Source organism: Paecilomyces variotii (assembly GCF_004022145.1).
Source record: "Paecilomyces variotii strain CBS 101075 chromosome Unknown C8Q69scaffold_11, whole genome shotgun sequence".
NCBI lineage: Eukaryota > Fungi > Ascomycota > Eurotiomycetes > Eurotiales > Thermoascaceae > Paecilomyces > Paecilomyces variotii.
In genome coordinates, this window is record NW_021167150.1 from 611,828 (window position 1) to 625,507 (window position 13,680).

Here is a 13,680-nt window from a genome sequence, read left to right on the forward strand (position 1 = left end):
TGCTATTCTGACTAGATGCCGTATTTAGTGACATGGATACCTGGACTCTTCATTGCCGCCCATAATATACCCTTGCATGTGCTTAAAAGCAGCCGTTGCACTGTGGCTGGATTGATTGGACCCTGCAACGCTGGATTCCATACTAGTTGTATATGCGCAGATAAATCGCCAGATACCCTGTTTCTCATTAGGCTATAAAGGGCCGCTACGGTCTCATGGGAATCCAAATTCTTAATACTCACGAAATATCAGAGATCAGCCCTTTCTTCCTTTTGACGCTCACAAAGTTACAAACTATGACAGAGTGTTAAATAATACGATCAAACTTCCATTCTCTTTGGCCATCTCCCACATACTGCTATTTCCAAGTATCAGAGGAGAACTTTTCCACTTTCAACTGAGCGAATGGAAATCTGACTGGTAAGGGAAGATTAAGCAAATATATATGCTGCAACTAACCATTACAAGAAAATGTCCCTCATTATTGACGACGTCCTTATGGCGCTTTGGACGAGAGCCCAGGAGCAACCCTCAGATGAATGGGCCTCTGCCACACTCTGGACTCATTTATGGAACAAACACTTCTTTTCGGAGAAAGACTGGGTCGTTTCTCAGGAGACTCCTCCAGAGGGAAGTGGCCGTCGACGAGTAGATATTACCATCGAATATCTGGGTTCAGATTATAAGCTGGCTGTTCTTGCGTTCCATGAAGCAAAAGCGTTGGATGCAGGACCTCAAGATGTCGAAGAGGCCGAACATCAAGCATTTGATGCTTGTATGAGATACCTTGGAGAACATTCCGAGTTAAATTTTGTGTATGCGTTCACCTCATTTGGCACGAGAGGTAGAGCATGGAGCTGTGGACCGAGTGATGATTACCTGATGCCGCTATTCGGCTCAGGCCAATTAGCTGAGCGTAGCGAGTACATTGAGGTACACAGCCCAGAGGCTCGGCTAATCACACAGGCTGTTAGAACGATGAAAAGTGTCCCACCATCTATGTAGGGCAATGGAAGTGCAGCGGCATTGCTTCCCGCCTTGAATATCTCGTTCTAGTGAACCTAAGAATGAACGTCTGCCTTTTGTATTTCTCATGCGCTGTATATATCCTAGTCATCATATGTGATGATTCTATCTCCAAACCGGCCAAACCACCAGACAATGGTGCCATGATTAGGCAGCCTCTGCCATTCGCCAGTCTGGAGGACGAGCTCAGGGTCATCCAAGCCACTCCGAATGTTTCTAATGTAGCCTCGTTCATCAATGTAGCCAATCTCGACGTACATCGGTTTTAAGATCTCTTCAGTCAGACCATGCTGCCAGCAGATCTGCCCAATGGATTCAATATGTCGGTCGCCATAGAATAACAACATACCCAGGCATGGATTGTGCGGTTTGGTTTTGTCTCTACAGACTTTTACCTTGACAAGGTTGCTCAGTGAGGCCTTCGTCATGTACCAGGCACTGCTTCTTGAGCCTCGACCGGAAGGGACTGGTGGAGGTTCGAAATGAGCACCCGTAGGCATCGGTCCTGCCTCGGCACAGTCTTGGCCACTGCAGGTAACCCCGAGCGCTGAGATGGATGTAGAGGTTGGATCCAGCCCATCATGGAAAATTCCGGAAATAGCACTGTCGCCATTGGTCACCAATGGATGATACTCGTATTGGTCGGCGATTTGTCCTGGATATTGCGGTCCGAATGTAACGGTCCTTCCTGTGGAGGTTTGGAGCTTATTGGTGAGTCATGGCAAGAAAAGAAAAAGGAATCATGGACCTACAAGTAGGATAGGATTGGAAGCCAGTCCACTGATAAATTTGAACTTCCGGACCCAAGCTGCTCTGATGTATTCATTTTCATTGAACGGGAAGTAGATCCATTGTCTATGGCTCTTACTTGTGCGTTGATGCATCAGATCGACGAAATCCCTGAAGGCTTTCGACGTACCCGAAAAACCGTGGATTCCCACAGTTTTGCCATCGGCACAACATACGAGAAGGCCTTGAACTAGAGCACTGAATTTCACATAGGTTAACCGCAGATTATCTCGGACGTGAAAGAAATTCCACGGATGAAATTTAGGTGGCGAAGGGGAACTCCAGATTCTGAATATAGGAGACGAATCGTCAGAAACGAGTCGCACGCCTCTCACGAAGAGACCCTAGCCATGTTAGTCACCGAATAGCTGCTAACCCAAGGAAGCCATACGTTGAATTCCACATTAGCCTCCAGACAGGAGCGTCCAGCTTCGAGAATCTCGTACCACGGGGATCCGTCTGGCGAGGGAACCGAATCATGGTCCATGAATTGTATCCCGCGCAAGCCAATGCAATCGACTGCCATAACAATCCGTTTGATATTACTAGTCGGTTTTATGCAATACTGACCGGACACCCCATTTGACCCGAGCGGCTTGTTGCTAAGTCTTGCTAGGTAAGAAATACCCCGGTAGCGTATTCGAGACATCCAGATTTCCCGTGTCAAGCTCAGTTGCGTACACTGGGATTCAGAAGAGGTTCGCAAGAGGCGGATCAGTCGATTGGTCTCTCCAAGCACGGTTAAGTACCAGCATGGACCAATGAACTCGGAAATGATGATTTGCACTTCCACTGGTAATTTCTTAAGCAAATCTTGACTAAAACTTTCTTGGATAATGCCTCTTGCGTATTTACTAAACAGCCCTTCTAATGCTGTGAGGCTTTCTTTGGATTCTTCACGCTGAGGTTTATAGAATGGACTGGTTGCGTTTGCAAACCTTTCCAACTCATCCGAAGTAGGCTTCTCAGAAGGCTCGAAGCTATCCAGCAGGACGTCGTAGCAGGTTGCATGGAACCAGATCCGCGGGTAGGGTGAATAAGAGCAGCCTGCGCACGGACTTTTGCACTCAGGGACTGTGAGCAGGTTGTTCCTTAAGTCTGTGAATCGTATATTAGCCTGGCATGAGCTATGAGCAGGGAGAACCCACCAAGGATATATGATCCGGCACTCGAAACTTGTCTACACAGCAGGCATGACGACCGACCAACGTGAACCTTCTCTGAACATATCATTGCGGACAGATTTCCTGTGGATGTCGGTACAAGGCCACGCGCCGGAACGAAAGCTGTGATGAAATAAGGGTTGTCTGCACTTTTATGATCGGCAGCTGCAGCGGGAGTGGTTGGATGGCCCGGTCGTCGGGTTACAAATTACCAATACTTACCAGTTGTTTCATTGAAAATTACTACTATTGGTAATTTATAACCCGACGACCCGGCCATCCATACAACAGCTGAGAAACGAGTCACGAGGTCTATAAAAAGTTCAAGGGGCATCGTAACCGTCCCTGGAGAATCTCTAACACAAGGAGCAAAAGTATCGTCCCAATGGTGACTGGTTGAACATATTGCCGAGATGCAGATGGCCTTGTCGGATGAAGAAGTAGTCTACAATTATGATGCCCGCAACCGGTCCTTGGAATACCGAATATCCGTCCAGAAAGCTGAGGAATCCATTGGCAGTCGATACATTCTCCTACATGCTTGTTTCAGGTCACTCCTACGACCTGACCGAGAGCATGACAATCGGTAGGAACAGAGTTACCAGGGCACAATGGCAAATGCAATGATTAGGCAGATAAACTGACCGTGCGATATTTACGTAGCGCAGAGCGAGGCAGGTGACATCCGCAGTAAAGGGGATAATGTTGCGTGCAATCAATGTGCCGGTGAATTAATTTTGTCGTCAAGACCCTTGATAGGCTTATAGGAGTGAGAGAGTCGAATTAACAATATATCTAGTATTGGATAAAACGTATGGCCGGGCAAAATTCGTAGTAAACTTAGAAATTACAAGTACATACAATACAACCAGTCTTATCTAACTGCCAGAACACCGCCTTTCCGCTAAAAACCTCTTACTCTGCTACAATTAATCTGTGAAATAAACTAATTGTCCTTTTAACTCTGCAATCTTCATCTCCTCGATATATGCGAGCAAGTTTGCACAGGCTCGCATCATCGAAATGATCGAAGAGCAGCACGAACAGAATGCGTTGTTCGTGACGAACATACACCCAGGCGGGCTTTGAAGTGATTTCAGTAGGACTATGCCAGAGAAGTATCAACGTTATGAGACTTGTCTATGTGTGTGCCTTCATTTATTTTCCAGATGAATCAGAGACTAATTGACTGAAAAAAGCACCGCGTAGTGCTTATAGATCCACGAGATCTGGCTAGTGCATTTGTATTTGGCTACTATCTCGGAACCAAGATCTAGTACATAGGTACAGGGCTTGAATGGAAGGCTTTCATCTTCGAAGTGGGACGTGAATGAATGGCTTGGAAAGATGGACGAGATTGTGGAGAGAGTGTCGAATCCTAAACAGCACGGAAGCAGGATTTGAATTGCTTGCTTGACTCTAGATCTAGGGGGGATTTGACCCCTTATTTATCTCTAGCATACAGGATCCAGTAGGTTCGATCCAATTCCATACGGGAACGTTGTGTAACAGATGATTGCAGATCACCTGGCGTTTGCTTTGTACGCCGACAGAGAGACTTCCACGAAACAAGGTTCGAAATGTTCGGCACCGTAAGTCATAAACCGGTGGTTTTAAGCCATAGCAAGGATCAATATATGTATATGTATTGCTCCGAGATGCTACTGTCGCAATGCTAAATACCTAGATAGATTATGGTCCATTAGAATATCCCTCTATTAATGATCTCGTGGGAGGAATTCGAATGAGGTACTAGCGTGATATTTAACGAAGATCTTTTACGAAATTCGGCATTTTGAAGAAAAATTGCATCTGTTGGAGCTCTCTTTTTCAATAAAAAGAGAAGAGTAGAGTTCGTGGAGTGGACGTTTAAACTACGAAATGTACTCCGTAGTGTGGGATGAGTGGGGAGTCGTGGGGACATGGGACATGTTATTTGTCCCCACAGATGTTGTTTACTGCAGTAAGTTAAGTTAGTAGTAGTTACAGTACTCCTTTTTCTTTGCGATCTCTTACCATTGCTGATTTCGATTGAATCGGTTTGTTTCAATACCATTCTCTATCAGACCTGTCTGCTAGGTGATGCAGTTCTATGCGAACCTTAACGGAGTAGATCGACACTTGAGCCAGCGGGACAGATCTGGAAACTGTTTACGACTGCCCTTAGTCAAGCCCCTATTATTCTTTTGACACTGCTCAGAATCTCAACTCAGGAACAGGTGATAGTTCTCCCTTGTTAAATTAGCCATCTCGGGCTAGACAAACTCCTGTACCTTGTCTTCTATTCCGTTTTATAACTAGATAACTAACTCAATCAATCACAGAGCTTTCTATATCTCCACATGTCGATCTTTCCAGTAGAACCTCGGTCTCCCCACTCATAAGACGTTGTCCTATAATAATTTATCCCAGTTGTCTTCGCTCTTCGGCTCAATGCCCGACAGACCTGTCGCTTTATTTGTCTATTAGTCTCGATCCCAAAAGTGCAGATTTTAGCCGGATCGTGCCGGGTCTGTTCCTGAATGAGGCCATGCGCCACTTTCGCGGCCATGTAACTACCTGCTCACTACTAACATGACCGCGGGTATTAATTAGATCCTGGATACGTGCAGACCACAGACCTTACTCTATGAGAAAGACTAAGCAGGGGTAGTTATAGCTGGCAATTCTTCTGAAAACCGACTGTACGGTGTGGGCTTATATAGAGATGGCGTCCCCACCCCCCGTTGAAGCAGTTCGCTCTCTATCCTCACCACCACACCCACATTCGTTTGAAATATCTCAAGATGCGGCCAGCATCCTGGATTGCTGCTGCTGCGGTATCAGCGGGCATTGCTCATGCTGCGACCCTCGATGAAGTCTGCACGACCTCGTATGCTCAAGAGGCGTTGCCCGCGGATGGCTTCTATCAGGGCGTCACCATCGACCCATCTTCTGTCGTCGTTGCACCCGTCAAGAACGCCTCAGTGAGCGATGATGTTTGGTATCCGGATTCGGTGTTCGACTATTGCGATATCACCTTCGCCTACTCGCACACCGCACGAAACGATCGAGTTCTTGTGAGATATTGGCTACCAGCACCAAACAAGTTCCAGAATCGGTACCTCTCCACGGGAGGTGGAGGATATGCCATCAACTCGGGCAACAGTTCACTTCCTGGAGGGATCATATATGGCGCTGTGGCGGGCGCCACGGACGGTGGTTTCGGGAGCTTCGATACTCAATTCGATACAGTCTGGCTACTTGCGAATGGTACTGCGAATTGGGAATCGCTGTTCATGTTTGGATATGAAGCAATCCACGAGCTGAGCGTGTTGGGGAAGCAGTTCACAAAGCAATTCTTCAACATGACCGAGAACGACAAGCTATACTCGTACTACCAGGGATGCTCTGAGGGTGGTCGAGAAGGATGGAGTCAAGTTCAACGCTTCGCCGATGAATGGGATGGTGCCGTTACCGGCGCGCCCGCTTTCCGCTACGCTTTCCAGCAAATCCAGCATCTTTACTCTAACGTGGTGACGCAGACTCTTGGTTACTACCCACCTCAGTGCGAGCTTAAGAAGATCGTGAACGAGACAATTGCTGCTTGCGACCCGTTGGATGGAAAGACTGATGGCGTTGTGGCTCGCTCTGATCTGTGCAAGCTACATTTCAACATCACCTCCCTTGTCGGCAAGCCCTATCATTGTCCCGCATCCGCAGCTTCTTCTACTCCTTTCCCGACCCCTGCCACGCCAGCGCAGAATGGCACGGTGACTGCTGAGGGCGTGAATGTTGCTAGAGAGATCATTAAGGGTCTGCGCGACAGCAAGGGTCGTCAAGTATATTTCTCTTACCAGCCTGCTGCTTCCTTCTCCGATGCTCTAACGCAGTACAACTCCACTACTGGTTCCTGGGAGCTGTATGTGAACAGCTTTGGTGCAGGGTTTGTGACGCGTTATCTGGAACTGGTGAACGCCTCGACGCTGGCGAACCTTGACGGAGTCACGTATGATACCCTCAAAGAGTGGATCTACGAAAGCTGGCAGAGATACGAGGATACGCTGCAGACGACCTGGCCAGATCTGACTGCTTTCCAGGAAGCGGGTGGCAAGGTCCTGCATCTGCATGGTGAATCCGATAGCAGTATTCCACCGGCCTCGTCGATCCGATACCACGAGTCCGTCCGCAGCGTCATGTACCCGAAGCTGTCTTTCAACGACAGCAGCATTGCGCTCGCAGACTGGTATCGTCTCTTCCTTGTCCCGGGAGCTGAACACTGCGCAACCAACTCTCTGCAACCGAATGGACCCTGGCCGCAGACAACGCTGCAGACTCTCATTGATTGGGTTGAGAAGGACATCGCGCCGGAGACTCTTAATGGAACTATCCTTCAAGGCGAGCACGTTGGTGAAAGCCAGCCGATCTGTGCTTGGCCTCTGAGGCCATATTGGAGCGAAAATGGAACGAAGATGGAATGTCAATACGACCAGGCCTCGATTGATTCGTGGATTTACGACCTTGATGCGTTCAAACTGCCTGTTTACTAAGACCAAAGAGAATCGAGGTAGTATTCATCGATCAATGTGGATCTCTGTTGAGGGGATTCATCAGTCGAACAGTAGAAGGTGGGATAGAATGAGGAAATCGATTCCTTCGGGCACATTTGCTTCGTTCGATCTTGCGTGGTGATGTATGTCATGCAGGACCTTTTTTCTTGAACCACTGTCACTATTTGTATATATATAAGCGTATTCCTTTTGAGATAATAGCATGACCGTGCTGTCAGGGGAATCCCCAGGCGTGCATTCATAGCGCGTCATCTTTATATGTAGGAACCTGTAGACGGACAGCTACAACATTCCGTGGAACACCAAAGCGCAAAGAAAACCCCAATATAAAGACGGACATGATTGGCGACAACTCTGCTCCAGTCACAGGCCGTTACACACATAAACGCCGATGTCTTAGCTTCGAATGGATCTCCGAGAAGATCTCCATGGGGGCTTGATGGTGAATTAGACTGGCGATGATCATTGGCAGATGCCAGCGCAAGTCCTCCGTAGAATCAGATAAAGGCGATCAGGTGTATCTCACAAGCCCCATTATGGGCCTGCACGCATGACTGACTGCTCTCGACAGGCATAGGCAAGAGGACAAGCTGCGGTGGACGATGATACCCGCCAGCCTTGTTGGACTGGAGATGCGATGAATGGGATGGCTGAGTTGGAGTGATACATGGCCAGTACTTGCTTGCTTGACCAGGCAGCCAAAACCCCGCCAGAGCGGCCCAACACGTGTTCTCCGCCGCTCGTTGGCCCAGCGAAACTTGACCAGCGCAGGTCAAGTTGGCATCGACAAAGCCTCAGATCGGGGATTTATCTACGTGCCGTGCGTTCCTGGTTGCGTGGAGTCTGTCTGGGAGACGCTGTCACCATGGTTCAATTGCTCCCAGAGCTTCCTCCGCTTGCTGCTGTCACTTATTGACCTACCTGATAGCTAGGTTCTGATCACCAGATACAACAATACAGAGATAATCAACGATCAAAGGAAGCCCCAAGGGCATCCAGCGCAGCAATGGAGTCTGCGCACAACCTGGGTGCCAACTACTGGGGCGACCTCATCAATCCGGATAAGAGCCCTGCGCCTCTGCTTGAGCAACTATGTCTAGGAATTGCACAGATCATGGTAAGCATTGGCGCTTTCTGCCACAGTACATAGATCTGGTGAGGTGGGCAACAAGTTAACGATTTCGTGTATAGCCCTCTCTCGAACCGTCGTCTGGGAACCAGGATCTGACACCAGAGAAACTGGCTGCTTTCTATCGGGAAGTGGGAGGTAACTGGGATATGCTCTTCCTCGAAACCAGTGGCCCGGCATTATCATTCATCTATCAGTCCTTAGGCTGTTTTCATTCCCTCCGTCCAACTCGAAATCCCTTCGAGGCGCCATCTATCCCCGCTCTATTGCCCCATGGCTTCGTGCGATGGCAGACCATTCAGATCCTGCTGAGCCCTGACGAGCACTCTCGTTATCTACAGAATGCGGTGATGCAATGGGATATTCCGCACCCCAACGGGGGGTTCTTCCCCAAAATGATACCCCGGGAAGCCTTTCCTGCCCATCCAGACCCTGATATGGTCGCATGGCACGAGTCGGTCGGCAGACGACTAGAGGACGATTACCAGAAGAGCAAGTCATCACGTCAGCCTTCACCGGAAGCCTCAGCGCGCAATTTCTATCCCAGCTGCAAAGATGCAAAGGCTGCTGAAGAGGACTACTTCTCCTATAGCCATGGTCGATTTCCTCCTTGCCGTGGACGATCCAAGACGGAGTCCTACGGAAACTCGTCCGGTCATACACCTATCCCGAGACGGAGAAGTGAAGAGACTCTCAGCCCCGGGAGTACCCTGTTCGATTCAGAGATAGATAGCCCGATAGTAGGGAAATCAAATACCAGAGGACCACCTCTTCGGCTTCCAACACCGCCCCCACGCGTTGCGCGCTCGATGCTGGCGAAAGCGAAGGAGCAGGCAGCCGTGCCCGGTCGTCCGTACGGTTCGAGGCTACAGTCAGAATCATCCGCCTCCGAGGCATCATCTGAAGACTCCATCATGGAGGCCCGGCGCGGCTCCGCGGATGACCGTCGATATGGTCGGCGACATGATCTCTCTCCGCCGCGCTCCTCACATACGCGGTCTCGCTCTCACGATGCTGCTGTTCCAGATAAGCACCGGCGAGATCCATCCCCACATTACTCTGGCCGTGCCAAGGATCGCTTTACGTATTATCCTAATCCGCAGAAAGAACCCGATGTCTACAAACCGCCGCGACACGGGGTAAAATCGCACAGTGACGGACAGGTACTCCCGCGAGCGACCAAAGCTCCTGAGCCCAAGTTTCGCAAATACGTCTTCGAAGAACCGAGGAATGGCTACCGCATCACCACCATTGAGCCCCCTGGGCGTCCTCGTCCAATGCCGCGATATGTTGATATGAGCGATTACTACACTCCGCGCTACCCCGTTGAGCCCTCTCCCGCAGAGGAGAAACGAAGGGGAAGCTACAGCGGTAGCAGCTCGAAAGATCGGAGTAGTAGCAGTAGCGGCAACGAACGCACCAAATCATACAGCAAAAATGGCTCATCTTCCCGGAAATGGGCAGGTTCATCTCGCAATATACCCGAAAAACGGTTTATCCCAGTAAGTGTAGCGGAAGAATACGAACCGGTTGCAACAACCATCCGAAGACCTGTATACGACCCTTACGACTGAGAACGAGATGTCTTCTTCTTCTCCTCCGCTCCCCCTGTTTTCTCCGCTTGTTTCTAGACCTGCATCTAGCCTTGTGAGGTTAATGATTCTGCCACGGCATCTAATCGGCTTTGAACGAAATAACGACAGTTTATGACATGACACGATTGATTGAAAAGAAACAGGGGTGATCAAACAGGACCTGGTTTCTGAGATGACATATGCTGACATTTATTACTTTCAATCCTCTCTCATATTTGGATACGAGAGCTTTTGCTATTTCTATTTAGTAGTTACTTTGGGATAATGCATGGTACAGGCTGCATCAGGAGTTTGAAGAATCTAGTGTAATGAAATCAATGCCATTCAGTGATCATGATTCCTCATGCTTTGCCCTGTCGACCTGTTGGCGGTCTGACTTCTTAGCTGGTAACTAGTTCCTATCAAGCCATTGACACTCTCTACCATGTCTATATCTACTGGTCTTCGCATGTCACATTGGAAAGAAAAGAAAAGATCTTGATTAGGTTAGGCCGAAGGTGGAAAGCGGTCGATACGGATCGCCGTAGCTCCGTTGCTATGGAACGCGAACGAGACCATCAACCATCCAACCATCTCAAGAATTCTGCAAAGAGCTCGTCCTGCTCCTCCATCCCACCTCAGGTTGACAACATGTTCAGTCGCGCATCCAACGCTTTCGCTGCTGCTGTTGCCCCCGCCGTCGAGCAGCCCACCGCAGAGCAGATCGGAGCTAGCGGCGACGACAACGCGCGGAACGCGTCCAGCGCGATCGCGCTGGACGAGACCGAGACCGACTTGACGACCGGCGTCCCCATTACTGGAGACCCATCGCACCAGATGCTGTTTGACGTGCACGCGACGACAAACCATTTTCTGTTCTCTGCATCGGAATACGCCCAACCTCAGGAAGACCAGGCTGCGCGCGACGAGAGCGCGGCCGCAGTGACGGGAGAAGAAGGCCTCGAGGGACTGTCCGGTGAAGATCTGGCCACAAGCGCGGACGGTAAACAAGGCGATTCTACAGCTCAGGAAGTGAAGGGCAACGAGAAAGTCGAGGACAATTCACACGCAGAATCAACACGCGAAAAAACTCCACCGACCACACCACCACCGACAACGGAGAAGTCTGCAATGGACGCGACAGCAACACCAAGCAGGCGATCGCAGCGCGCCACGCCTGTCGCGCCCAGCTCAGCGAAGAAACAGACCAAGTCGTCCTCAACGGAGAGCGCAAAAGATGAGACCAGCACCGGCGAGAAGAGAAAGCGCGGGCGGCCGTCGAAAGCCCCCGAGGAGGCTGACAGTGCGCAAGAAACTAAGCGGACGAAGGTCTCTGAGACTGATACACCTCGTGGCCGTGGACGTCCTGCAGGCACTACATCAGGATCAGCGTCTGCCAAGAAGCCAACCTCTACTCCTGGACGAGGACGCGGACGGCCTCGCAAGCCTGAGAGTGAGCGCAAGCCACCGAAGCCCGTCAGCTTGAACCCGGACGGTACACCCAGAGGTCGTGGACGCCCACGCAAGTCTGAAGGTGGCGTCACAAAAAAGACCACCACGCCATCAAAGGCCACAAGTGCTACAGCAAACGGAACCCCTCGCAGTCGCGGACGCCCACGCAAGTCGGATGCCGCTTCTGCAGCTGCATCTGTTGAAAAGACCAACGCAAACACAAAGAGCGTGTCCAAGGGTCCTGGCCGCCCCAAGAAAGCAGAGACTGCTGAAACAAAGGAGGCTACGGCCAACGGCACCCCGAGGGGTCGCGGACGGCCGCGCAAGAGCGACTAAAGAGCACATTTATGTTCTTCACGACTACTGGTTAATCAGAAATATTCTTCACTGGGAGGGTCGGTATCTCGGGCGTGCTGGATTCAGTTGACATTATGCGCATGGTAAAAGGGCCTTGCACCAGAATTCTATTCTAGATACCGTGTACTAATAGTGAAATCCCAAAGATGGGAAAATGGGCCTGGCCAATAAATTCGAAGATAACAGCATGACCAGATCTTCTGTAGTTTTTTCTTCTCGGACCTAAATCCCATGACTCAATAGAACCATTCGACCCTTTCATTCCAGTCACCCCTTCTCACCGGTCCTCGTTCAATGGCAACATTCATCCACTCCGAAATGCAAACAGCCGTAGGCAAATCTCCGCTGATAATGCCGAGCACAGGGAATGCACACGTCGTATCCAATATCCCTTCCCTTCTCCGCTTTCTGACATTCACATCTCTCAATGAAACAAAGAGGAACAGCCTGCTCTCAAGGAAGGGAATTGGAAATGGAGATCAAGGGAATGCAAGACCCCGCACCGGGACGGAAAGGTACAGTACATAAGCGCCCATCTTCGGAGAATGGTGGTCTCTCTCTCTTTCCAACTTTCTTATCATTTCCTTTCTACATCGTATATTGACCTGTTTCTTTCCTATATATCATCTCGCTGTGTATTGCTAGTGCCAGCATATATCAAAAAGCGAAATCGACAACAGAAGCAATTTCTTTCTTTAGAGGCTATATTATATTACTTCTTGAGATACCGGAAATGATCAGACCGAGAGGCGTGTGTCTGTTTTTTCATGCCCTGTTCCTGCCCCATGGGCCTTCACGCGCATCTTTACTCCGATTTTGGTCTAGATCATGGAAATTCTTGCATGCGAGATATTATACTGCTGAGGATTCCATCGACATTCTTCGCCTTGATATATAACCCTCTGGCATGTCTCCCATTTGCTCGTTGTCTTCATCTTTTCTGGAATTAGTTATGACCGCAGTAGGAAAGGATTTCGGCTTTTTTTTTTCAACTCTTAACTATATATACTCTGGCTCTGTCTACCAGCTAGTCGGCCGGCCTCGTTGGTAGATATATCGTCTCGGGTCGTGTTCTTTTTTTATATAATCATGTTCTTTCCTTGATGCCTGGTCACTTTATGAGTGATGATGATAGTCTCTTGTTAGGGGATCCGGAATTGAGCCTGAGGTCGTTCTCGCTACTGAATGTACTGGAGAATGCACTTATCACCATCAATCCTATGCCGACCTCCCCACCGCGACCCATCATAACATCAGGCGCTCTGCATGTCCCTGGCGAATTGGTCCTCACCATCGAGGGGTGAGTTGTCCTTTCTGGTTTCTTTAACGGTTCTTGCGCGAATTGTGTCTGGGGAGGTGAACCATCTCGTTGTTCGCTTCGTAAGTCCATCCTAACTTGTCTTATCTCTTCCTTGACTGATCACGTTTTCCATTCAGATAATGAAATCGCAGTCCACCGGGAAGTGCCATCAAGAACTCCATCGTTATTCACGATGCATCGAGTGAACGATCGTCATCTGCCAGTTCTTCGCTATCCACCGGCCCGATATGCACTATGACTTACCCGATTCGCCTCACGCCATACACAACTTCTTGAATCAACCACGCGTCTGAGGACTCCGGGTTCACGAAGGGGAGCC

At 49.6% G+C, this 13,680-nt stretch overlaps 5 protein-coding genes across 5 annotated transcripts; 4 read left to right on the forward strand and 1 right to left on the reverse strand.

The window, feature by feature from the left end:
- Positions 1–140: 140 nt before the first annotated feature.
- On the forward strand, positions 141–1,323 carry C8Q69DRAFT_77868 (hypothetical protein). The gene has a single exon (XM_028634028.1). The coding sequence runs from the start codon at positions 472–474 to the stop codon at positions 1,003–1,005; it is 534 nt and encodes a 177-aa protein (XP_028482644.1). The 5' UTR covers positions 141–471; the 3' UTR covers positions 1,006–1,323.
- Positions 1,058–3,123, reverse strand: C8Q69DRAFT_77864 (hypothetical protein). Its single transcript, XM_028634027.1, has 4 exons — positions 2,964–3,123; positions 2,207–2,913; positions 1,779–2,159; positions 1,058–1,730 (listed from the first exon to the last, which is right to left on the reverse strand). Exons 1-4 carry the CDS (start codon positions 3,046–3,048, stop codon positions 1,110–1,112), a joined length of 1,794 nt encoding a protein of 597 aa, XP_028482645.1. The 5' UTR covers positions 3,049–3,123; the 3' UTR covers positions 1,058–1,109.
- Positions 3,124–5,764: 2,641 nt separating this feature from the next.
- On the forward strand, positions 5,765–7,507 carry C8Q69DRAFT_407009 (feruloyl esteras-like protein B precursor; the record flags this gene model as incomplete). Its single annotated transcript, XM_028628140.1, has 1 exon — positions 5,765–7,507. One exon carries the CDS (start codon positions 5,765–5,767, stop codon positions 7,505–7,507), a length of 1,743 nt encoding a protein of 580 aa, XP_028482646.1.
- A 1,027-nt stretch (positions 7,508–8,534) lies between these two features.
- Positions 8,535–10,231, forward strand: C8Q69DRAFT_509582 (hypothetical protein; the record flags this gene model as incomplete). The annotated part of the gene is made up of 2 exons (XM_028633106.1): positions 8,535–8,645; positions 8,720–10,231. 2 exons carry the CDS (start codon positions 8,535–8,537, stop codon positions 10,229–10,231), a joined length of 1,623 nt encoding a protein of 540 aa, XP_028482647.1.
- Positions 10,232–10,510: 279 nt separating this feature from the next.
- Positions 10,511–12,302, forward strand: C8Q69DRAFT_77896 (hypothetical protein). Its single transcript, XM_028634029.1, has one exon. It carries the CDS (start codon positions 10,790–10,792, stop codon positions 12,017–12,019), a length of 1,230 nt encoding a protein of 409 aa, XP_028482648.1. The 5' UTR covers positions 10,511–10,789; the 3' UTR covers positions 12,020–12,302.
- The last annotated feature ends 1,378 nt before the right edge of the window (positions 12,303–13,680 follow it).